Source organism: Oncorhynchus mykiss, chromosome 7, assembly GCF_057628025.1.
Source record: "Oncorhynchus mykiss isolate SJ-2025 chromosome 7, ASM5762802v1, whole genome shotgun sequence".
Lineage (NCBI taxonomy): Eukaryota > Metazoa > Chordata > Actinopteri > Salmoniformes > Salmonidae > Oncorhynchus > Oncorhynchus mykiss.
The window spans coordinates 67,319,739-67,346,407 of record NC_143028.1 but is presented as its reverse complement, the minus strand read 5'-3'; the positions used below and the strand labels follow the sequence as shown (position 1 = coordinate 67,346,407).

The 26,669-nt window shown below is 42.5% G+C and overlaps 1 protein-coding gene across 6 annotated transcripts in view; it reads left to right on the top strand.

The window, feature by feature from the left end:
- The window catches only part of ell2 (elongation factor for RNA polymerase II 2), a 36,543-nt gene extending 11,232 nt beyond the window's left edge, over positions 1 to 25,311 (top strand). For 2 of the 6 annotated variants that reach the window (XR_016497423.1, XR_016497424.1), the window contains exons 3-13: positions 117 to 238; positions 455 to 606; positions 4,499 to 4,758; positions 5,997 to 6,121; positions 6,233 to 6,305; positions 6,536 to 7,265; positions 9,630 to 9,693; positions 9,872 to 10,043; positions 14,593 to 14,637; positions 21,929 to 22,155; positions 22,503 to 23,286. Coding sequence is in view for 4 of the 6 variants with exons in the window: in XM_021610542.3 (XP_021466217.3) it covers positions 117 to 238; positions 455 to 606; positions 4,499 to 4,758; positions 5,997 to 6,121; positions 6,233 to 6,305; positions 6,536 to 7,265; positions 9,630 to 9,693; positions 9,872 to 10,043; positions 14,593 to 14,637; positions 22,503 to 22,619 (1,860 nt within the window). In the remaining 2 variants the exon portion in view is untranslated. Of the gene's footprint in view, positions 1 to 116; positions 239 to 454; positions 607 to 4,498; positions 4,759 to 5,996; positions 6,122 to 6,232; positions 6,306 to 6,535; positions 7,266 to 9,629; positions 9,694 to 9,871; positions 10,044 to 14,592; positions 14,638 to 21,928; positions 22,156 to 22,502 lie in introns of all 6 variants that reach the window. The other 4 variants (XM_021610542.3, XM_090241817.1, XM_036984042.2 and 1 more) reach the window with 2 other exon arrangements.
- Positions 25,312 to 26,669: the final 1,358 nt, after the last annotated feature.

The following is a 26,669-nucleotide window of genomic DNA, read 5'->3' as shown; positions in this document are numbered from 1 at the left end:
GTGCAATACGTCACTCCTGGCAGTTTCATGCATGTAGGGAAGAGAGAGACGCTCCTTGTTTTCTGTGGTTGATTAATATTTTTTTTATTAATCTCCTTTTGATGTGACCCTCACAGCGTATTAAGATCCCAAGGACTGACTCTCCAGATGGATCTCAGAACTTTGACTTCTACCTGTCCAACCTGGGCAAGGACAACCCTCAGGGAAGCTTTGAGTGCATCCAACAATATGTGTCCAGGTAAGCACCCTCTGGAATGAAACCAAGCATGTGGCAATGCTCGCTACTGAAGACCTAGTGTAAGTTGTTGTAAGCTGGTTAGTTAACTGAAATAATTGTCACTCTGGTATCAGAATTTTGTCATTGAGCCTTGTTAATGAGTAATTGGTTGAATTGAGATGGTCCATGTTGAGAAACCCTGTGCTGTGGGACTGAAACCCCCCCCGTCCTCTCCAGTTCGGGGACCCCGCACCTGGTGTCCTTGGGGGTGGTTCAAGACAAAGTCACGTTATGTGCCACCAACGACTCCTACCAGGTGACTCGGGAGCGCATGACGCTGGCTGAGGAGGATGGAACCAAAGTCCTCAAGCATGGAGGCCATTTCAAAGGCAAGTTCCATCCATTTAAGCCCACATTTCCTTTGTTTGCGCCTGACTAAACCCTTTGGGTCCAGCCCATTAAGGCTTGTTCACATTGGCAATTTGAAGTGACTCCACTCAATTTTTTGCATATCCGATTCAATTATAACATTTTTTTCCTGCAGTCTAAACAGCCAAAAAGCACATGGAATCAGATATTTCAAGACCCATTTCAAACTACATTCGTAGGTGGTTTGAAATCAGAAACAAATCTGATTCCTGGCCATGTGACTTGTTTGAATGCATATAAATCAGATGTAAGTGGTTTTTAGACCTTTGGAATATCTTGTTGCTTGCTAACTACTCTGACAGTTTGACAAGAACGTTTGGTAGTTAACTAGCTTGTTAATTGTTTATAAACAAGTTAGTAAATGTGCTAGAAAGCTATCTAGGTAGCTGATTAGCTTGTTGACTGCTGTGATTAGCCAAAAAGGACTCATTTTGAAAGCTAGTGTTAGTGCACTGACATACTAGATGTTCCCATAGACTTCCTATCATTGAATGGCTATACATTTAAAAGCGCATCTCTGCAGATATAATTACGTATTTTTTGCAGCGGTGGCAACAATTCAGCAGTGTTTGGTCACCACTCCTAAATTAATATAGGGGAAACACTCACTTATGAGTATTGACACTGTATGCCATATCTGGGTTAGTCGCACTCTGCAAATAGTTCTTATTTAACACAACACTGGCCTACAGCCAAACCAATTGTCTTGCCTTTCTATTTCTAATACACTACGACTGGATTAAGGTTGGCCACGTGTAAAAGGGAAAGTAAATCTCGGGCTAATCTAATTTGGCTCTCTCGTCCCGTTTTTCCGGTGGAGATACGCTGCACATTCTCTCGATCTCCTTTCCCCTCGTAACAGCTCACTGTTGCTGTAACTGGTCAAGCAAAATCTACCTCCACTGACCTGGGAGTGGACGGAGTTCTCCCACAGCAGAGGGCCATAAACTGAGTTTCACTGGCAAAGTTTTTCTTCAGGCGCCATGTAACGACATAGATTTGATGTCACCCAAATGGCCCATTTGTCACCAGTTATGTTACTCTAAAAGGCAGTGTGCCCCATAGGCTTCTTTGTATGTGATTATAATTTGAATGCCTTGTGTTTTGCGCAATTATGTGACATGCCTGGATTTGAAAGGTTTATTGAAAGATTTTTCATCACTGTTCCATTTTCATTATGCCAGATGGTCCAGCACCATCATCAGACAATTGCTTTAATTTTTGGTGTAATTCTCATTACGGGATAAGGCCTAAAATACAGGATAAAATCGTGCTATGTCACATGATTGCGCAAAACACAGCGTCTACCAGTTTGTCTGAATAGGCGTTAGTTTAGACAATCGTATATAGCAATGTTCATAAAGGGGGAGATGTTCAGGGCTTGTCCAGTTTCTAATAGAAATATAGTTCCAGTTATCTACATGAATTGGTATTGTTTATTTAACATGGAATTGCATGTTTTCTCAACAGTAAGCAGATTTGCGTCTTTGCCTCTAGGGCTTCTCTGGAACTATATTTAATGCTGCAATATGTAAGTTATTAGGTGATCTGACCAAATTTGCAGATGTGTTTTTTGAAATGTCATTCTCAATGAAAGCAAGTCTAAGAAGTGGTAGATATGTTCTATGTATGCTATTTATATGCTTCCCATTCTCAAGTTTTGTTTTCATCTTTCACTTTTGGTGTTGTACACCAGCTTCAAACAGCTGAAAGTACAATATTTCTGCTTATGGAAAATGTATTTCACAGCAGTTTAGATGGTACAATGATTCTCTACACTAGCTTGTTTATTCACAAACTTAAATTTGGCGAACTATTAGAATTTTAGCAACCAGGGAATGGCTGGATAGTGCATCTTTAACTGCAGGAATCCATGAAATCTTTGCTCTCTGTACTCTCAAACTTGAAAAGTCAGTTAAACCAACCTTTCGGTCTAGTTTCTGCCCGTGGGGATTAATTTGCATATTGTGTCCCAGATGGAAACTGAGAGGGGAGCAGAGGAAAGGGGTGGAGTTTGGGCATGTAACAGCTGGCTCAGTAGAAGCACTCCTATTAACATGTGCAAAATTAGCCCTAGCCTTCATTTATTTAGTTTGTTTAGGCTTTGTCCGTTATGTATGTTGGCCTGGGACCTTATGCAATGTTTGTCTTAAATGGGAGACTCATTTACTTGATGCTATTCCGAGTTTAGTACGCCAAAGTGAAATCATAAACACACAGCACTGCTACACGGCAGGTCTGTTGGTTTGAATGACATGCATCAAATTTTATTGGTCACATTGTTGTGAATGGTTAGATACTACTGCACTGTTGGAGCTAGGAACAAAAGCTTTCGCTACACCCGCAATAACATCTGCTAAATATGTGTATGTGACCCATCAAATTGAATTTGATGCATGTCATGGCAGAAACTGTAATTCTGATAACAAGCCAACAGAGCTGCTGTGATGGGTAGCTGTGTTTTTATTATCTCCCATGTAAAGTCACTAGGCTGGCCAGCGCTGAAAGCAAAGCTGATTAGCAGCTGATGCAAGCAACTCACCTACTTCAGTCTCTCACCAGGCCTTGAGACAGCAAAAATGGATGTGTGGTTTGTGCACATAGACTGCGAGATCTCTATCTGCATTTGCCCGGAGGAGGCGGCAGACGAGGGTACACGTTTCTCTCTAACCTTTAATCTTGTAGAGCGCATTAGAATTTCATAATCACTGGAGAGCATTATGGAGAAATGTCAAGGCATCCTGACTAATCAGACATCATGAGCTGGGGGCCAGATTCTCTGGATCCTCTTAATGACATTGACTTTTACATTGGGAACTCAGTCTCTCCAAATCAGGCTTCTATGATGTATCTTGTACTAGTAACGTACAGTCAGTTCAAATTCAGTCCACATCCAGATCCGAACACACAAGTAGCAACTGACTCTTTAGGGCAGGGTTCCCCAACTGGCAGCACCCGGGCTGAATTTGGCCCGCAGGTGGTTTTATTTGGCCCAACAAAAAATCACTCTGAGCATTTAAAAATATGTATTTTTATTGTTTGTCATAAGACTGTAAAAAGACCAGGGAATCATCTCCAAGTGATTTTAATTTTGGAAATCTGTTCAAGTATTCCCATGCATAATAGTGAGATACATGATCTTATTCAAATGTAAGTGATATTTGAAATAGTTTGTCATATTATACTTAATGAAAATATAAACACAGCAAAGTAAAGTGTAAAGTGTTGGTCCCATGTTTCATGAGCTAAGATTAAAGATCCCAGAAATGTTCCATACATACAAAGGTTATTTCCCTAAAATGTTCTTCACAAATTTGTTTATCCTTGTTAGTGAGCATTTCTCCTTCATCAAGATAATCCACTTGACAGGTGTAGCATATCAAGAAGCTGATTAAACAGCATGATCATTACACAGGTGTACTTTGTGCTGGAAACATTAATGGCCACTCTAAAATTGTGTTTATCTGTTTGGACTTTCAATTTGACCAACCATCCGTATAAGAAAAAATCTGCCTGCTGATAATTGATTTATCCCTGCTCTAGTGTTCCAAGTGCCTGCTGGCTTTCATACTCCTCTTTCAGTCAGTGTTCAATAACATTATTATGATGTCATATTAATAATAAAAACCTTTGTTAGTGACTAAGCTGCTAGTTAGCGAGGAGTGCCGTTTCTGCTGTAAACTCAATTGAGGTAAGCAATACAACATTTTAAGTATCAGAGAAACATGATCAACTAAATGGACTGTGTAGTTCTTAGGTTCCATAATGCCATGGTCTCAACGGATATTGGTTTTGGACAGATTGTGTGCCATTTTTCTCAGCGTCACCTCCTTCGCCCCCCTCTAACCTCAGGTAAGAAAGTCCAGATCCGCAAGCCAGCGCCGTCAGGCTCTGAACCAGTCGCGGAGCGCAAACGCTCCACCCCCATCAACCCAGCCAAGACCATCCGCAAGTGCCTTGCCAACAACCTGGTTTCCCAGCGCCCATACCGCGACCGCCTCGTCCACTTGCTGGCGTTGCGCTCCTACAAGAAGCTGGAGCTACTGGCCAGGATGCAGCGGGACGGGGTCAGTCAGAAGGACTGCAGCTCTCTTGGGAGTACCCTGCAACAAGTAAGGCTTAGGCTAGCGCCTTGCAACGCGTGAGGCTAGAAGCCAATTTATGCTTGGTCCGAAAATGTAGTTGGATGCTCCGTATAGAGGGTGTGATGTAATTGTAGCACCTCCAGAGGCATGCAGAGGCCAAAATTGAGCTCCACACTGCTGTGCGCCTTCCAAATTTTGTAACAATGTGGAAGGGCTTGCTCCGCATTGACATGATTGGTTAACGGTAGGTGGGGGTGGGAGGCCCTGTATAAACACAAACTCACTTCCTTAACAACTGCTCTACGAAGCACAAGTATGAATGCCCTGCATTCTGCAGAGGCTGTATCGCAGTAAATGCTGTACGCCACTGCAGACGCCAGATTGACCATGCAGATCCTTTGAGGCTAGTAGTACCCCTACAAGTAAAGAGGCGGCTAGTACCCCTGCAATAAGTAAGACTAGCAGCCTGCAACATGTTTGGTTACAACTCTGCAACCATAATGGCTAGCATCCTGCAACAACAAGAGGGGGGGTAGAACCCTAAAACAAGTAAGAGGGGGGAGAATAGTACTTTTATTGGTTTCATATAAAAGTGAGGAGGGGGGGGTCCTAACTATTTATGTCAAGTATGAGTAACTGGCAGCACTGTGTATGAGAAGACAAATGTTCCTGTTTACCCTTAGGACCCTTCACCCTTCTTAGGCATTAAACACCGAATGCAAATCAGTCTAGGAGACCAATTCCCTGTAGTACAATGACCTTCATTCACAATTACTGAACACGGAAAGAACCAAGCAGCCATACATGAAAGCCATTAGTCTTATTAGACACACACACATAGCAAGAACCAAGCACGCACAGATCACACAGCAAGAATCAAGCACACAGACACACTTATACTAGCTATTGCAGATGATGTACTGAACTACTCAGACTGGTTTACTTGGCAACAGCAACTGTGGTTAAGCTGACTACCCATGCTTGGTATACAGAAAACACTATACTCATACTTGTTTGGGGATTTGCCTAATGTTGTGATTGAATACAGAGATTGGATTTGAAATGCAGTGATTTCATACCCAGGTTGAGATGCAAGTAGGGCATTTCATTAACGGAAGAAAAGTCTAACTCTTAAATTTTTTTTTTTTTAAATAGGAAAAAAAGTAATACCAGTGGTTGTATTTGAGTTGCTTTTAATGCTCCCAAATGATTGGAGAGCACTTTTTTCAAATGGAAATCTTGTTTGTGGGTATATTTGTTCACAGGTGGCCAACCTGAACCCCAAAGATAACTCGTACACTCTGAAGGACTTTGTGTACCGTGAGGTGCAGAGGGACTGGCTGGGCTACTCTGAGGACGACCGCGTTCAGGTCAATGGGATTCTGGCCCGGTAGGTCACAATACATTTCACCCTCCTGAACAGGCCCCTGCATTTCTTGCTAGCAGAAACTTGTGGTGACTATGTAGCAGTGGCTCACAGTTGGTTCTCCCTCTCTCTCAGGAAACTGGGCCTTCCCACTGAGCCGCTTTCCTCCAGCGGTCCTCCTAAAAATGGCTTCCCGGGTTCCCCACAGGTAACGCCTCAACTCTACACTCTGTTAGACACACACCTTCAGTATTACTTGCAAAAACCAGCGTGTAAGTTAACAGACAAGCCAAACCTGATGACCAGGTCTCTCCTGTAAAGAGACATTTTATCTCAAGCCTATGCAAATAAATGTTTACTAAGATCAAAAATAGCCTTTTATCACTCATTCACAGTAGAGATATTTTGTGTTTTGGATTGTTTGTTTGTGTCTTTCAGAAGTGCCAGCCCGAGTTGCCGAGTCACTTCACTGACCCCTTGATGCCCAAGAAGCCCCGCATTTCCCATGTCACCAGCCAAGGGCCACCCACCACCCCCACCTCGTCCTCTAGAGTGCGCCGCAGCGCCACCAAGGGGGACAACAGCCACCACAGCGCCGCTCCCGCCACCACCAAACGCTCGTCTCTCCCAGCCAGGCCCACCACGGCTGGCCCGCCCCTCAACCACCTCCCCCCTCCCTCCCAGCTGCCCGTTTCTCACCGCCGTTGTATGTCTCATCACCCTGGCCTGGGCTCCAACTCCAGCTCGCCCAGCACGCCTGAGGGCCGTGGCACCCAGGACCTGCCCCTTGACCAGAGCTCAACCTGCCTGGACCCCTCCTCACCGATAGCCAGCCCCCCAGGCAGGACCGCCGACCGCTATGGCTCCGGCATGCTGCCACCGGCCAGCTCCAGCCGCCCAGCCCTCACCATCTCCTCTTCATCATCCTCTTCCTCTACCATTATCCCCCCTCCTTTGCCCAACAGTAGCAAGAAGTCAAAGAAGCACAAAGGGAAGGACAGAGAGAAGGAGCGCTGTAGGGAGGGGCACAGCATCACATGCGATGGTGTCAGCCCCCCAGAGGTACAGGTTGAGGACGGCCAAAGGCCCAGGAAGAGAGACCGCGCCAACGGGGAGGAAAGACGAAAGCCAGTCATCCCCGCCAAAAGCCTATTCTGCTCAGACGAAGGTAGTCTACCTTAATGCCTTGGTTTGGCTTCATGCTTTAATGCCTTGTTAAGAAGGGAAAGGTGTGAGTGCTTGCTCATTATCATGTAAGGCCTGATTCCAATCCATGGTTTTGTAATGACAGCAATGCGCAACCAGGCATTGAAAGTGCACTCATGGTGTGTGTGCGCTTGGAAAGGGCAAAGTGTATGCATGCTTTGAACATGATGGGCTGCTTGCGTATTGGAGTACGTTTCTCACTTGAGTTGTATGTATGTACAGCAAGTCGGAAATGTACATACTTAGGTTGGAGTCATTAAAACTCGGTTTTCAACCACTCTCCAAATTTCTTAACAAACTATAGTTTTGGTAAGTCGGTTAGGACATTCTTTGTGCATGACACAAGTAATTTTTACAACAATTGTTTACAGACCGATTATTTCACTTATAATTTACTGTATCACAATTCCAGTGGGTCAGAAGTTTACTGTGCCTTTTTAAAACAGCTTGGAAAATTCCAGAAAATGATGTCATGGCTTTAGAAGCTTCTGGTAGGCTAATTGACATAATTTGAGTCAATTATGTCAATTGTGGATGTATTTCAAGGCCTACCTTCAAACTCAGTGCCTCTTTGCTTGACATCTTGGGAAAATGAAAAGAAATCAGCCAAGACCTCAGAATTTTGTTTTTAGACATCCTTGGGAGCAATTTCCAAACGTTCATCTGTACAAACAATAGTACGCAAACATAAACACCATGGGACCACGCAGCCGTCATACCGCTTAGGAAGGAGACGCATTCTGTCTCCTAGAGATGAATGTACTTTGGTGCGAAAAGTGGAAATCAATTCCAGAACAACAGCAAAGGACCTTGTGAAGATGCTGGAGGAAACGGGTACAAAAGTATTTATATCCACAGTAAAACGAGTCCTACATCGACATAACCTGAAAGGCCACTCAGCAAGGAAGAAGCCACTGCTCCAAAACCGCCATTGAAAAAGCCAATCTACGGTCTGCAACTGCACATGGGGACAAAGATTGTACTTTTTTTTTATAGAAATGTCCTCTGCTCTGATGAAACAAAAATAGAACTGTTTAGCCTTAATGACCATCATTATGTTTGGAGGAAAAAGGGGGAAGCTTGCAAGCCGAAGAACACCATCCCAAATTTGAAGCACGGGGGTGGCAGCAGCATCATGTTGTGGGGGTGCTTTGCTGCAGGAGGCACTGGTGCACTTCACTAAATAGATGGCATCACGAGGCAGGAAAATTTGGTGGATATATTGAAGCAACATCTTCAGACATCAGTCAGCACTTCCAAAGTTGTGGCAAAATGGCTTAAGGACAACAAAGTCAAGGTATTGGAGTGGCCACCACAAAGCCCTGACCTCAATCCTATAGAAAATGTGTAGGCAAAACTGAAAACGTGTGTGTGTGTGAGCAAGGAGGCCTACAAACCTGACTCGGTTACACCAGCTCTGTCAGGAGGAATGGGCCAAAATTCACCAAACTTATTGTGGGGAGCTTGTGGAATGCTACCTGAAATGTTTGATCCAAGTTAAACAATTTAAAGCCAATGCTACCAAATACTAATTGAGTGCATGTAAACTTCTGACTCACTGGGAATGTGATGAAAGAAATAAAAGCTGAAATAAATAATTTCACATTCTTAAAATAAAGTGGCGATCCTAACTGACCTAAGACGGGGACTTTTTACTAGGATTACATGTCAGGAATTGTGAAACTGAGTTTAAATGTGTTTGGTTAAGCTGTATGTAAACTTCAGACTTCAACTGGTATGTATGATGACTGATTTAGTATGTATGTGCCAATTCTTCTACATCCAACCTTACAAACCAATTTTCTTTCATCCTTTGGACTCAAGCTCAGCATTTTCTACTCTGTCTCTGCCCTGTAATTGGTGCCAACAAACCTTTAATCATGGAAGTTAAATTCACTGATATACCTTGTCTTTATGATAAGTAAAGATTGGTCCGCCCTGAGCAGCACACTCAGAAATCTGTCCAAGGGTTCACTCTGACAACTCTTTCAAGACCAGTACTTTTGAATAGCTTGTTTTACATTTTCGTTACAGTTTAGTAATTTAGCAGGAGCTCTTATCCAGAGCGACGTATAGTTCATTTTAAGATGGGTGGGACAACCACATCATCAGTTATAGTAAATACATTTTTCCTCATAGTAGCTTTCAGCAAATTTAGAGCTAGTAAGAGGGAACCTCGTCAAGTGCGAGTGTTAGTTTACAACAACAAATAATTGTGTGTGTGGGGGGGGGGGGGGGTGCTAGTCATTATTTTAAGGCTAGTAAAGAGAGCTGTTCTGATGTCAGTTGATGTAATTGTCTGATGTGTGTCTTTGTTATTCCCCAGACAATAAAAAGAGGCCAGTCCACTCCACAGACTCCTCCACCACTGTGATGCCAGATTACATATGGTGAGTACTTTTATTTACTGACTTAATCCTCTTTGTTCTATGTTGAACATGAAGCTTCCATAAGAATGCCACTGCTGCCAATCAACCTTTTTTGGGATGGTACCCCCCTTTAGCCCTCTGAAATACAATTGAATGGCACGTGTGTGTGTCACTGTCCTGTGCTGCTGTCCCGTTACAGTAAGTACATGGCAGTGGTGTCCATGGACCAGAGGCAGACTTACAAGGACAACTTCAATGCAGAGTATGAGGAGTACCGCATCCTGCATGCCCGTGTGGAGAAGATCACTCGCCACTTCACCCAGCTAGACGCTCAGTGCAGGAGGCTACCGCCTGGCACCAAAGAGTACCAGGTCAGATTATAACAAACTACACCACAGTTACAACCAGGTCAAAACACAACAATCTATGCCACATAACTTGAGGGGTATACTACAATGCAGGTTCAATGAGGTAGCTAGCTAATTTCATTAAACAGCCAGAAATTACTATTGATTTTCTGGTTCATTTTAAGAAAGCTGAACTTTGATACAGTGCCTGGATATCTGAGCATGTCCTTCTCCAAGCTGATACAGTTTCTTCAGAAAGTATTCACACCCCTTGATTTATTCCACATTTTGTTGTTAGAGCCTGAATGTAAAATGGATTACATTAGTTTTTTCTAACCCATCTACACACAATGCCCCATAATGACAAAGTGAAAACATGTTTTTAGAAACATCTCATTCCAAAATCATGGGCCTTAAATGGAGTTGCCCCCCTTTCTGCTAAAACAGCCTCTACTCTTCTGGGAAGGCTTTCCACGAGATGTTGGAACATTGTTGCGGGAACTTGCTTCCATTCAGCCACGAGCATTAGTGAGGTCAGGCACTGATGCTGGGCGATTAGCCCTGGCTCACAGTCTGTGTTCCAATTCATCCCAAAGATATTCAATGGGGTTGAGGTCAGGGCTCTGTGCAGGCCAGTCAAGTTCTTCCACACCGATCTCGACAGACCATTTCTGTATGGACCTCGCTTTGTGCGCTGGGGCATTGTCATTCTGAAACAGGAAAGGGCCTTCCCCAAACTGTTGCCACAACGTTGGAAGCACAGAATCGTCTAGAATGTCATTTTATGCTGTTAGTTCCAGTGAAGGGAAATCTTAACCTAAGGGGCCTAGCCCAAACCACGAAAAACAGCCCCAGACCATTATTCCTCCACCAAACTTTACAGTTGGCACTATGCATTCGGGCTGGTAGCATTCTCCTGGCATCCGCCAAACCAGATTCATCTGTCGGATGGCCAGATGTTGAAGTGTGATCCATCACTCCAGAGAATGCGTTTCCACTGCTCCAGAGTCCAATGGCGGTGAGATTTACACCACTCTAGCCAACACTTTGTATTGGACATGGTGATGTTAGGCTTGTGTGGCTGCACGGCCATGGAAACTCATTTCATTATGCTTTGGTCATTTTCCTGTTGGAACGTAAATCTTCGCCCCATTCACTTTCATTCTGAAGCAGGATCTCGTCAAGATCTGGTCACATGCGCCGAATACAACAGGTGGAGACTACCGTGAAATGCTTATTTACGAGTCCATTTCCAACAATGCAGAGTTAAAAAGACGACAGCTTTTCCTTTAAAAAAAAATATATATATTTAACGCAATAAAATAACAATAACGAGGCTATACAAGGTATCAGTACCGCGTCAACGTGCAGTGGTACTAGGTAATACAGTGTATATACATTATGTAAGTGTAAAAGTGACGAGGCAATCAGGATATTTAACAGAGTAGCAACAGTGTGTGGGAGTGTCAGTGTAGTATGTGTGTGGGTAGAGACTAGTGAGTGTGCATAGAGCCAGTGCAAGAGAGTCAGTGCCTGTATTTGGCTCCATTCATTGATCCCGCCATCCATCCAGTCCCTGCTGCTGAAAAGCATCCCTATAGAATGATGCTGCCACCATCATGCTTCACGGTAGGGACGGTGTTTGACAGGTGATGAGCTGTGCCAGGTTTTCTCCAGACATAATGCTTTGTGTTCGACCAAATAAACTTTTTACCGTCACCTTTTGCTTTTATGATCGGAGTCTTTCACTGGCCTTTTTGCGTACTCCAGTCGTGCCTTTTTCTCAGGAGTGGCTTCTGTTGGACACTTTTTCATAAAGCCCAGATTGGTATAGTGCTGTAGATTGTCCTTCTGGCAGGTTCTCCCATCTCAGCCAATGAACTCTGTAGTTCTGTCAGGGTGGTCATTGTGTTCTTGGTTATCTTCCTGATCAAGGTCTTGCCTGTTTGGTCAGATGGCCAGCTCTATGCAGAGTCTGTGTAGTTCCATATTTTTTTTCAATTTCCCAATGATGTAGACCACTGTACTTCAACATTCTAGAAATTGTTTTAAACATTTGCCAAGATTTATGCTTCATCACAATTCTATCTTGAAGTCCAAGAAACTGTCTGTAGATCTCAATGGTATAGTTTTTGCTCTAACCTTTTTTTATATTAGATGTGTTTCTTTCTAAACCATGTTTAAACAATTGAATTGGCCACAGGTGGACTCCAAGTTGTACCCACTCTTCCACCAAGGCACCTGCAAGTTCCTGGACATTTCTGGGGGGAATGGCCCTAGCCCTCACCCTCCGATCCAACAGGTCCCAGACGTGCTCAATGGGATTGAGATCCGGGCTCTTCGATGGCCATGGCAGAACACTGACATTCCTGTCTTGCAGGAAATCAAGCACAGAACGAGCAGTATAGTTGATAACATTGTCATGCTGGAGGGTTATGTCAGGATGAGCCTGCAGGAAGGGTACCACATGAGGGAGGAGGATATTTTCCCTGTAACGCAAAGCATTGATTGCCTGCAATGACAAGCTCAGTTCGATGATGCTGTGACACAGCATGACGGACCCTCCACCTCCAAATCGATCCCGCTCCAGAGTACAGGCCTCGGTGTAACGCTCATTCCTTTGATGATAAACACATCCGACCATCATCCCTGGTGAGACAAAATCGTCAGTGAAGAGCACTTTTTGCCAGTCCTGTCTGGTCCAGCGATGGTGGGTTTGTGCCCATTGGCGACATTGTTGCCTGTGATGTCTAGTGAGAACCTGCCTTACAACAGGCCTACAAGCCCTCAGCCCACCCTATTGGGGACAGTCTGAGCACTGATGGAGGGATTGTGCGTTCCTGGTGTAACTCAGTCAGTTGTTGTTGCCATCCTGTACATGTCCCGCAGGTGTGATGTTCAGATGTACCGATCCTGTGCAGATGTTGTTACACGTGGTCTGCCAATGCGAGGACAATCCGCTGTCCGTCCTGTCTCCCTGTAGAGCTGTCTTAGGCGTCTCACAGTAAAGACATTGCAATTTATTGCCCTAGCCACGTCTGCAGTCCTCATGCCTCCTTGCAGCAGGCCTAATGAACGTTCACGCAGATGAGCAGGGACCCTGGGCATCTTTCTTTTGGTGTTTTTCAGAGTCTGTAGAAAGGCCCATTTTGTGTTCTAAGTTTTCATAACTGTGACCTTAATTGCCTATCGTCTGTAAGCTGTTAATGTCTTAACGACCGTTCCACAGTTGCATGTTCATTAATTGTTTATGGTTCATTGAACAAGCTTGGGAAACAGTGTTTAAACCCTTTACAATGAAGATCTGGGAAGTTATTTGGATTTTTACGAATTCTTTGAAAGACAGGGACCTGAAAAAGTGACTTTTTTTGTGTTGAAATATTATTTTAGATTTTTTTTCTCAGCTGTTTTATATCCTAAATATTGGACAAACACTTCAAAACCTTGTTATACATTTTTTGACCTTTTTCTGTTTATGAATGTTATTCAATGTTTTCTGGGCTATAGTAGTAAAGGCCAAATTCAATATTTGACCATTTGTATTTTTTTTTCAAATGTCTTTACCTAAAGTCCTGAAATAGTATGACTATGGATGATTTTTATTTATTTTTGTCAGTTAAGAACAAATTCTTATTTTCTATGACAGCTTAGTGGGTTAACTGCCTGTTCAGGGGCAGAATGACAGATTTGTACCTTGCCAGCTCGGGGGTTTGAACTTGCAACCTTCCGGTTACTAGTCCAACACTCTAACCACTAGGCTACCTTGTTTTACTATATAGCTATCGTAAAACAATTCCATATGTCAGCTTAGAACCCTCCCTCTCCCAATGGACTTTTAAGAATTCATTTTCTGACTTTTTATTTGAAACTATAGGCTGAGAATGCGCATGCACTGCAGACTCAATTAGCCTAGCTAGCTTAACTAGCTTTTCCCAGTTTGATGCAATCAAGACATAATACATAATCATATTTGATTATAAATAACCTAGCTATTAGTCTACTGTAGCGTGAGTCGGCTTGGTTGGTTGCGGTCTCTTCCCCCCTGCTCCCCGTGTCACTCGCTCACAGTATAGCCCTTCCCCTGCCTCCTAGAGCTGCACCTGTCTCCTTCCTCTCGCGCTTTATCAGCTCCGATTTTAATAAAGTAGCTTAAACTTATTCAGCTTCCCGCACTGATCGGAATGGGTCTGGATCCGACCAGGTCTCTAAAAAAAAAAAATGTAATGCTTATTGGGTCTGGGTGGGAAAGCCCCAGGTCCATTTCAAAATGGGTCTAACTTGTTGGACCCTTGAAGACCTAGTATGATTACTTTCTGAAGGCACTGTATGCATTTTTGGTCGTTGAGTCAATTATACCTTGCCCATTTTCAAGCTGATCTTTCAAAAAATATATATAATTAAGAATATTTAGGCAAATTTAGCTGGCTACCTCATTGATTCTGCTTTGTAGTATACCCCTCAGGTCATATAACAACTAGGTCTACACCAAAGAGTACCAGGTCAGATTTAAAGTCTGGTCTCAATGGAACACATGCTCATGTAAATGAAAGCGACGTTGTTTCATCTTTTGCAGGAGGTACATGAAGACGTGATGAAAGAGTACAACAAAATGAGACTAGTAAGTAAAACAAATATTTCAATAGCAAACTTAGTCAATGAGCTATTAGCTAGCTAATGTATGTAAATCTGAATTTGCTAGGCAAAATAGTGTTTCCTTGCGTAGTTGCGTCAAGACCCAATTTTGGGCCAAGCACTTGTTTTTGCGATGCAGCATAGCCATTTTCAGTTTTGCATTACACACTTAGTTCATTCGGAAGGAATTCAGACCACTTGACTTTCTCCACATTTTGTTACGTTATGGCCTTATTCTAAAATTGATTAAATAAAACATTTTTGCTCATCAATCTATACACAATATGCCATAATGGCACAGAAAACAGGTTTTTATAAAATTATACAAAAAAAGGTATAGCATTGCAATGCTAGCTGTACCACTAGAGATTCTGGGTTCGAGTCCAGGCTCTGTCATAGCCGGCCGCGACCGGGAGACCCATGGGGCGGCGCACAATTGGCCCAGCGTCGTCCGGGTTAGGGGAGGCTTTGTCCTTCAGGGATATCCTGTGGCTGGCCGGGCGCAGTGCACGCTGACACGGTCGCCAGGTGTATGGTGTTTCTTCCCGACACATTTGTGCGGCTGGCTTCCGGGTTAAGTAGGCATTGTGTCAAGAAGCAGTGCGGCTTGGTTGGGTGGTGTTTCGGAGGACGCACGGCTCTCGACCTTCGCCTCTCCCGAGACCGTACAGGTGTTCCAGCGATGAGAAGACATTAACTGCCAATTGGATTCCACGAAATTTGAGAGAAAGGGGTAAAAAAAAAAAAGTTTATACCTTATAAGTTCTCAGACCCTTTGCTATGAGACTTGAAATTGAGCTCCGGTGCATCCTGTTTCCATTGATCAACCTTGACATGTTTTTACAATTTGTTTGGAATCCACCTCTGGTAAATTCAATTGATTGGGCATGATTTGGAAAGGAACATCTGTCTATTTAAGGTCCCACAGTTGACCATGCATGTCAGAGCAAAAACCAAGCCATGAGGTCAAAGGAATTGTCCGTAGAGCTCTGAGACAGGATTGTGTTGAGGCACAGATCTGGGGAAGGGTACCAAAATATTTCTGCAGCATTGAAGGTCCCCAAGAACCCAGTGGCCTCCATTCCTAAATAGAAGAGGTTTGGAACCACCAAGACTCTTCCTAGAGCTGGCCGCCCTGAAAACTAAGCAATCGGGGGAGAAGGTCCTTGGTCAGGGAGGTGACCAAGAACCCGATGGTCACTCTGACAGCGAAGGCTGTAGTCGCTGCCAAAGGTGCTTCAACAAAGTACTGATCAAAGAGTCTGAATACTTATGTACATGTGATTTCCATTTTTGCTTTGTTGTGTGTGTGTGTGTGTGTGTGTGTGTGTGTGTGTGTGTGTGTGTGTGGATTGATGGGGGACATTTTAGAATAAGGCTGTAATGTAACAAAGTTGGAAATATTCAAGGGGTCTGGATACTTCCCGACTGTACTGTACATGTGGTATAAATTAGCAATGACACTAATCGCTAGCTACTCTACCGTTCAAAAGTTTGAGGTCACATAGGAAATTCCTTGTTTTAAAGAAAAGCGCAAAAAAATTGTCCATTTAAAATAACATCAAATCGATCAGAAATACAGTGTAGACAATGTTGTAAATGACTATTGTAGCTTGAAACTAGAGGTCGACCGATTTTATGATTTTTTTCAACGCAGATACCGATTTATTGGAGGACCAAAAAAAGCCGGTACCGATTTAATCGGACGATTTAAAAAAAATAAATAAATAAAAAATGTAATAATGACAATTACAACAATACTGATGAACACTTATTTTAACTTAATATAATACATAAATAAAAATCTATTTAGCCTCACATAAATAATGAAACATGTTCAATTTGGTTTAAATAATTCCAAAACAAAGTGTTGGAGAAGAAAGTAAAAGTGCAATATGTGCCATGTAAGAAAGCTAATGTTTCAGTTCCTTGCTCAGAACATGAGAACATATGAAAGCTGGTGATTCCTTTTAAAATGAGTCGTCAATATTCCCAGGTAAGAAGTTGTAGTTATTATAGGACTATTTCTCTCTCTACCATTTTGTATTTCATATACCTTTTGACTATTGGATGTTCTTATAGGCACTTTAGTATTGCCAGTGTAACAGTATAGCTTCCGTCCCTCTCCTCGCTCCTACCTGGGCTCGAACCAGGAACACATTGACAACAGCCACCCTCGAAGCAGCGTTACCCATGCAGAGCAAGGGGAACAACCACTCCAAGTCTCAGAGCGAGTGACGTTTGAAACGCTATTAGCGCGCACCCCGCTAACTAGCTAGCCATTTCACATCGATTACACCAGCCTAATCTCGGGAGTTGATAGGCTTGAAGTCAGGTACTTCTACACCTGCATTGCTTGCTGTTTGGGGTTTTAGGCTGGGTTTCTGTACAGCACTTTGAGATATCAGCTGATGTACAAAGGGCTACATAAATACATTTGATTTGATAAACAGCGCAATGCTTGACGCATTCTGAGAAATGAAGGATATTCCACGCGCGAAATTGCCAAGAAACTGAAGATCTCGTACATTGCAGTGTACTACTCTCTTCAAAGAACGGAGCAAACTGGATCTAACCGGAATAGAAAGAGTGGGAGGCCCCGGTGCACAACTGAGCAAGAGGACAAGTACATTAGTGTCTAGTTTGAGAAACAGACACCTCACAAGTCCTCAACTGGCAGCTTCATTAAATAGTACCCGCAAAACACCAGTCTCAACGTCAACAGTGAAGAGGCGACTCCAGGATGCTGGCCTTCAAGGCAGAGTTGCAAAGAAAAATCCATGTCTCAGACTGACCAATAAAAAATAAAATATTAAGATGGGCAGAATAACACACACTGGACAGAGGAACGCTGCCTAGAAGGCAAGCATTCCGGAGTTGCCTCTTCACTGTTGACGTTGAAACTGGTGTTTTTTGCGGGTACTATTTAATGAAGCTGCCAGTTGAGGACTTGTGAGGAGGCTGTTTCTCAAACTAGACACGCTAATGTACTTGTCCTCTTGCTCAGTTGTGCACCGGGGTCTCCCACTCTTTCCAATCTGGTTAGGGCCAGTTTGCGCTGTTCTGTGACGGGAGTACTACACAGCATTGTACGAGATATTCAGTTTCTTGGCAATTTCTCACATGGAATAGCCTTCGTTTCTCAGAACAAGAATAGACTGACGTTTTCTGGCCATTTTGAGCCTGTAATCGAACCCACAAATGCTGGCGCTCCAGATACTCAACTAGTCTAAAGAAGGCCAGTTTTATTGCTTCTTTAATCAGTACAACAGTTTATAACTGTGCTAACATAATTGCAAAAGGGTTTTCTCATGCTCAATTAGCCTTTTTTTAAAATTATAAACTTGGATTAGCTAACACAACGTGCCATTGGAACACAGGAGGGATAGTTGCTGATAATGGGCCTCTGTATGCATACGTAGATATTCCATGAAAAATCTGCAGTTTCCAGCTACAACAGTCATTTACAACATTAACGATGTCTACACTGTATTTCTAATCAATTAGATTTTGTTTAATGGACAAAAAAATGTGCTTTCAAAAACAAGGACATTCACAAGTGACCCCAAACTTTTCGTTTCAAATATTTTTTATTAAACACACACAAGAATGGTGTATAGGTAGGTATACAAGACAGGTATACAATTCTTATCTAAACATAAAAGAGCATACAGGAACAACAAGACCCAGAGTTCTAGGTGCAAACCAAATAATACCAAACACGACATACAAAACAAGGACACGTAGAGGGAAGATGTCCCCCCCCAACTGCTCAGGTGGCAGGGCCAGCACATGCTGCCCAAAGGTAGATTAAAATATTACAATTGAGAGTGCGTTAATAAGTACAAATTCACAGCGCCGACTCGTCCAAGTAGGAGAGGAAAGGCTGCCAGATTTGATCAAATGTTGATAATTTATTGTTCAGAATATATCTAATTCTTTCTAAGTGTACAGTGTTTGCCAATTCACTAAGCCATAATTTGGTAGAGGGCGCTTCCCTCTTTTTCCAAAACAACAAGATTAGTTTTTTTGCCGAGATGAGATTGTGACCCCAAACTTTTGAACGGTAGTGTACATGCACCAGCAGGAGTGAAGTTGAAGTCTGGCTGTCTACTTGTCCTTCACGAGTCATAACCCATTTTGGAAGGGAGACTTGAAACACGTTCCAGTCTCACTTTAAGAAGTGGACATTGTATTATAAGGAGGATTGGATCCACCCAAATCATTTGGGATCCTGAATCCTTTCACAGCATTATTAGGCTTCGTTGAGACAATGACTTATCAATAACCCAAGTCCAACTCATTTAATCCCTACTGTTGTCATAATGCTTCAGCAAATGTACATTATCCTAGGGGTGTTGAAAGAGACAATGAAAGTAACCTAATTTATGTCACTCTTACTGCCCTGAATGCCTCTGCTGATCCTACAGCTATTGTATGCAGTAATCATATGCCTATGAACAAGAGTAATACTGTTAGCACGGAGTTGGTGTGCCCTATTAGTAAGTCCATTGTGTGCAGCTCACCCTGCACTAATAAAAATAACCTGAGCCATGTCTACCTCTGCTAAGTTTCACATTTTAAAGCAAGAAAAACAATTTAAGCATCACAGGAAAGTGTTTAAATATAGCCCACATTAACATATGTAGCTTAAGAAATAAGGTTCATGAAATCAATTATTTTGCTATTAACAGATGACATTCATATTCTGACTATCTGAAACTCACTTAGATAATACCTTTTTTCCAGGGGTTAGCAATACATGGTTGTAAGACCTATTGAAAAGACAGAAATGCCAAAGGTGGAGGTGTGGCTGTTTTTTAAATTCAGAACCACATTCCTGTAAAGCTTAGCGAGGATCTCGTGTTAAATACTGTTGAAGTAATATGGCTACAGGTTCATCTGTCTCACCTTAAGCCCATTCTGGTGGGACGCTGCTATAGAACACCAAGGGCTAACAGTCAGTATCTGAATAACTTGTGAAATGCTTGATAATGTGTGTGATGCCAATAGGGGGGTGTACTTTCTGGGTGATTTTAAATATTGATTGGCTTTCAACAGGCTGCCCACTCAAGAGAAAGCTTCAAACTTTAACTAGTGCCTGCAACCTGGTTCAGGTTATCAATAAACCTACCAGGGTAGTTACAAACAGTACAGGAATGACATCAACATGTATTGATCTTATCTTTACTAATGCAGCAGAAATTTGTTTGAAAGAAGTATCCAAATCCATCGATGTGATCACAATATAGTAGCCATATCTAGGAAAACCAAAGTTCCTAAGGCTGGGCCTAATATTGTGAATGAGGTCATACAAGACATTCTGTAGTGATTTCTATGTTGTGAAGAATATTTGTTTGTTCGCAGTGTGTAATGACGAGCAACCAGAACATTGCCCTTGACACATTTAAAGAAGAAACTACACTAAAACAAAGATAAATGACATAAAGAATGCTAGAAAGAGAAAAAAAAGCTTTGGAGCACCTTAAGTGACTATTTGGCAAAAAGCCAAACTCTACTCCATCATTCAATGAATCAGATGGCTCCTTTATCACAAAACCTACTGCCGACTACTTTTTAATGATTTTTTAAAATTGGGTAGATAAGCAAATTTAGCCATGACATGCCAGCAACAAACGCTGACCTATATCTGACCAAATTATGAAAGACTAGCATTGTAATTTTGAATTCCGTAAACTAAGTATGGATGAGGTGAAAAAATGGTCTATCAACAATGACAAGCCACTGGGGACTGACAACCTGGATTGAACATTTCTTGAGGATAATAGGGGACAATATTGCCACATTTTCGATTGAAGCCTACTAGAAAGTGTGTGCCCTCAGGCGTGGAGGGAAGCAAAAGTTATTCCCCTACCTAAGAATAGTGAAGGCCCCATTACTGGCTCAAATAGTCGACCAATCAGCCTGTTACCAACTCTTAGTATTATTTTAGAAAGAATTGTTTGACCCAGATACAATGCTATTTTACAGTAAACAAATTGACAAGACTTTCAGCACGCTTATAGGGAAGGACATTCAACAAGCACAGCACTTGTGGAAATTAAGTATAGTTTAGTTTTAGTTTTTGGTAAGTGTTGCAATTCTTCAGCCATTCCTGGACCTGTGACCAAAAACGAGCTACATATGGACAGTACCAAAATAAATGATCTAATGGTTCTGCCTCCTTGCAGAAAAATCTGCAGAGCTGGGAAGATTGTATCATTCTATTGGTTGCAAGAATTTTGTATAATTTAAATTTAGAAGTTTTGAATCCGCCGTTGTTTTGCGTGTCAATTCAATGTGCCATGGAATCGGTACGTCAAAAATCGCACAGTATTACATAGAGCCATGACTACATGGAACTCTACTACACATCAAGTAACTTGTGCCAGTAGGAAAATTTGATTTAAAAATGAGAATACACTTTATGGAACAGCAGGGACTGTGAAGCAACACAAACAGACACATGCATACAAACGCACGATAACATACGCACTATACACAAATGTACACACAGATTTGGTGTTATAGATATGTGAGAGTAGAGGCCTGAGGGCATTTTTAAAATGTATAATTGCCTTTATTTTGCTGGACCCCAGGAAAAGTGCCTTGGCAGCAGCTAATGGGGATCCATAATAAATACAAATACAGCCAAAGGGTGGGCTGGCTGGCTGGCTAGGTAAAGTACTTTAGTTAGCTAATGTGGCCAGCGCTAATTACTAGCAAACTATTTAGGGATATTTTGGTAATGAGGCCCTTTTATCTACTCCTCCAGAAGTACTCGTGCATAACATTTTTGTGTCTGTCCAGTATGAAGGATGTTAGAGGTAGTTTCTGGAAGCCTATGGGTATCTACTAGCATGTTCGCGAAACTACCTAGAACTTCCTTCATACTGGACATTGTGACACAAAAATGGTATACAAAGTTTATCAGACTCGAGGGAAGTAGATAAAGGGCCTCATTGCCAAAATCCCGATATCCCTTTAATGACTTTAAAAAATGGGCTAACCAAGGCTAAATCTTAATCATTCATTGGATTTATATAGCGCTTTTCTGTAAATTTACATGGTAGGGAGAAACTCCCCTCATCCACCACCAATGTGTAGCACCCACCAGGGTGATGCACGGCAAGCATTTTTGTCAGAACGCTCACCACACATCCGCTCTCAGGTGGAGAGAAGTGAGATATGCCAATTAGGAATGAGGTTAGGTTGGGAACTTATCGTATGAGTGTTGACCCCATTGTCATTGATAAGTGCCATTTTTATGACCACAGATTCAGGACACCCGTTTAATGTTCCACCTGAAAGACTGCACCCTATGCAGGGCAATGTCCCCTTCACTTCCCTAGGGCATTGGGATATCCTTAGACCAGAGAGACTGCCCCCTACTGGCCCTCCAACACCAACACCACTTCCAGCAGCAGCTGGTCTCCCAACCAGGACCGACCCTGCTTGGCTTAAGAAGCAAGCCAGCAGTGGGATGCAGGGTTGTATGCTGCTGGTGTGTTCTGTTGATGGTGTATTTATTTATTTATTTTTCAATTTATTCCTCGTAATTATTTTAATTTGTTTCTTTCTGCATTATTGGGAAGGGCCCGTAAGTAACATTAGATGATTAATTGACTTTGCTTAGCTTGGTTACAGCTGTCCAGGGAGGCAGACTAACAAAACAAGCATTCTGTACAGTTCAAGGCATTGTGTTTTATGAACCAAACACAGCGCCGGAACATTGAGCGGTCAAGTAACTAATTCAACCCCTCCAAAAAAAGTTATGAATGGCTTTCTAAACACCTGCATATCAGGTAACATTATGGAGTCTAATTTCTTTGTGTATGTGTCACCCTGCAGCACAGCCCAAACTACCAGGTGGAGAAGCAGCGCTGCGAGTACCTGCACAACAAGCTGGCCCACATCAAGCGCCTCATCGCTGACTTTGACCAGCGCAGTTCCCAATCCTGGAGCTAGAGCAACAGTTTCAAGACCACACAGTTTTGAGGTGGTTTAAGGGGTGTGCGGAGCAAGGGGGTTTCAACTGGCTTTTATTTATTCAGACCCCCCTGTCTCTGCTGCCCCCCCCTTCTCGTAATGGTTTCTCATGAAGCTCCTCTTCAATTATACAACACTGGTCTAGAGGAAGGGAACTACATGCATGTGGGGGTAGGGGGGATACTTAACACTTTTAGCCTTTGAAGGACTTTATCCAAAAATGTAACTTATTTTTGAAAGCAGAGAAAATATAATACTTGTATTTAAGTAAAAAAAAAAAATGTATTTATTTTGGACTGTTCAGATGTGTGTGTGTGTGTGTGTGTGGTCCACACATGATTTATTGTTTAAAAAGTTTATTTTCCGAAAGCAATGCAAAAAACATGGGCCTTATGTGTTTGACTTTCTGAAGCCATTTTGCACATGAGATTCCGAGTGGCGCAGTGGTCTAAGACACTGCATCTCAGTGCTAGAGGCGTCACTACAGACACTGGTTCAAATCTAGGCTGTATCGCAACTGGCCGTGATTGAGTCCCATAGGGCGGAGCACAATTGGCCCAGCGTCGTCCAGGTGTGGCCGGTGTAAGCCGTCAATGTAAATAAGAATTTGTTATTAACTGACTTGCCTAGTTAAAAAAAAAGAAAATCCAACGTATCCCAATTGTCAGCACTTCCCTTCACCCTCTTCCTTCATGGTGAAGTAGATGGAGAGGATCCACTTTAGACCATTGAGACGCAACACCAATATGGGTTATGGGGGGGGGGTTACATTTAGGAGGATCATACCCTGATAGCAGGGGGGCGCTACCCTGCGCAACATCAGTGTTTCTGCTCTCTGTGCAAAAGGGTGCCTTAAGGTGTTAGTTTACATGGGGGAATTACAACCACCTGGCTACAGGTCTCACACACCAGCATGAGGTGTGTGTCTGTCTGGGGGGGGGGGGGGGGGGTGTCAAAGAGGGAATACAAAGGTCAGGGAGGTGTGTGTGTGTGGGCGGCTATGTAAAATGGGGGGAGTAAGATTTGAGGGGGAACACGGGAGGGTGAGAAAATAGCTAGGTTTCCATCCAATTCACGACTGATTTTCATGCAAATATTATAAAATCGTCGGATAAAAGTTTGCGTGATGACGTAGTGCACATTTTTAAAAAGTTATTGGTTTCCATCGCATTTTCAACTACTGATGGTTTTGTAAGAGAAATGTTGCATTTTACAGTGCCTTGCGAAAGTATTCGGCCCCCTTGAACTTTGCGACTTTTTGCCACATTTCAGGCTTCAAACAAAGATATAAAACTATTTTTTTGTGAAGAATCAACAAGTGGGACACAATCATGAAGTGGAACGACATTTATTGGATATTTCAAACTTTTTTAACAAATCAAAAAACTGAAAAATTGGGCGTGCAAAATTATTCAGCCCCCTTAAGTTAATACTTTGTAGCGCCACCTTTTTCTGCGATTACAGCTGTAAGTCGCTTGGGGTATGTCTCTATCAGTTTTGCACATCGAGACACTGACATTTTTTCCCATTCCTCCTTGCAAAACAGCTCGAGCTCAGTGAGGTTGGATGGAGAGCATTTGTGAACAGCAGTTTTCAGTTCTTTCCACAGATTCTCGATTGGATTCAGGTCTGGACTTTGACTTGGCCATTCTAACACCTGGATATGTTTATTTTTGAACCATTCCATTGTAGATTTTGCTTTATGTTTTGGATCATTGTCTTGTTGGAAGACAAATCTCCGTCCCAGTCTCAGGTCTTTTGCAGACTCCATCAGGTTTTCTCCCAGAATGGTCCTGTATTTGGCTCCATCCATCTTCCCATCAATTTTAACCATCTTCCCTGTCCCTGCTGAAGACAAGCAGGCCCAAACCATGATGCTGCCACCACCATGTTTGACAGTGGGGATGGTGTGTTCAGCTGTGTTGCTTTTACGCCAAACATAACGTTTTGCATTGTTGCCAAAAAGTTCCATTTTGGTTTCATCTGACCAGAGCACCTTCTTCCACATGTTTGGTGTGTCTCCCAGGTGGCTTGTGGCAAACTTTAAACGACACTTTTTATGGATATCTTTAAGAAATGGCTTTCTTCTTGCCACTCTTCCATAAAGGCCAGATTTTGATTGTTTTTCTATGGACAGAGTCTCCCACCTCAGCTGTAGATCTCTGCAGTTGATCCAGAGTGATCATGGGCCTCTTGGCTGCATCTCTGATCAGTCTTCTCCTTGTATGAGCTGAAAGTTTAGAGGGACGGCCAGGTCTTGGTAGATTTGCAGTGGTCTGATACTCCTTCCATTTCAATATTATCGCTTGCACAGTGCTCCTTGGGATGTTTAAAGCTTGGGGAATCTTTTTGTATCCAAATCCGGCTTTAAACTTCTTCACAACAGTATCTCGGACTTGCCTGTTGTGTTCCTTGTTCTTCATGATGCTCTCTGCGCTTTTAACGGACCTCTGAGACTATCACAGTGCAGGTGCATTTATACGGAGACTTGATTACACACAGGTGGATTGTATTTATCATCATTAGTCATTTAGGTCAACATTGGATCATTCAGAGACTGGAGAGAGTTTGCTGCACTGAAAGTAAAGGGGCTGAATAATTTTGCACGCCCAATTTTTCAGTTTTTGATTTGTTAAAGTTTGAAATATCCAATAAATGTCGTTCCACTTCATGATTGTGTCCCACTTGTTGTTGATTCTTCACAAAAAAAATACAGTTTTTTTTATATCTTTATGTTTGAAGCCTGAAATGTGGCAAAAGGTCGCAAAGTTCAAGGGGGCTGAATACTTTCGCAATGCACTGTATATAGCGAATGTGCCCACTGGCAGTGGCATGTGCGCTCCAGCCAACAGCTCCAGGTACAGTGCTAGTAGGCTACCTACATGAGAGCGTTTTCATTATTTTAATTTGTCAAATGGCAGCCAAACATCTATCATGTTATTAGAATAGACCCTCAATATTTATTGGAAAAAAGCATCAAGCTCATCACTGCACTTTCACCACCCTGTGAAGTAAATACCTTATTTAATCTGTAGCATAAGCTGTATGCTTTCCCGTGGTGTAGTGGGAGGACCACATGATATGATTGTGTGACTCCCAAGTTTACATCAATGGTTATTATATCAATATTTGCGCGTAAAGGCAACCGCCATTTCTCGCATCATTAATTTTATTGAAACAAAAAGATCCCACCTTGTCTAGTGTATTTTGTTTTGTCGACATTTGGAAAGTTGACCGACATAAGTTGTTGGATAGAAAACATGTTTATGAAAAACGGGGTAAAAGGCTGCTGTAGTCTTTTGTTGTTGTTTGACTAGCCAGAGCACTCAGGATCAACCTGGCTAAAGTTTGTGTTTTTAATTGGGCTGTTCTAGAGTAGCCAATCTCTTTATTTAAAGGAAAACAGGCTGTTCTGCTTGATAAATTAATGCATCCACCAGAGGACAAATCTGTATTACAAAGACATGTATTTTCTCCTTGATTCCAGTTTTGTCAGTGCAGCAGAACTATGGAAGAACTGCGAATAGCATTTCTGTTTTAGTTTTTGAATTCATCTCATGCTGATTTAGTTTGACAGACGGATGAATGCATGGATTAAGGATGAACATTTCATGATATCATTAATAAACAAGGTCTTGAGCTCAAGGGAAATATGTTTACAAACCTGTGTTAGAATTTTTGTCCCCAAAAAGTGAAATACTGTTCTGGTATATATCTACATACTGGTTCAGCCTTTATTTATGAGGCACTGATACTGGAGACAGGATATAAAATGTGTTCCCTGGAAGATGACATTTCTGTTAACTTTTTTCTCTCTGCTTTCCTAGTGGGGGGGACAAATCCAAAATTGTAAGTAAGAAACTGAAGATTATGCACTCTTGATGCAGAGACCCATCCAACGGAAGCCCCAATGATGTACGGTCTGATGGTACTGTCATGATTGGGGCTTCCGTTGGGTCTCTGCAGCAGAGGTGACTTTTTAAAAACAGGAAGGCCCTCTTCAGTCACAATTCAAACTATAAGTGTTAC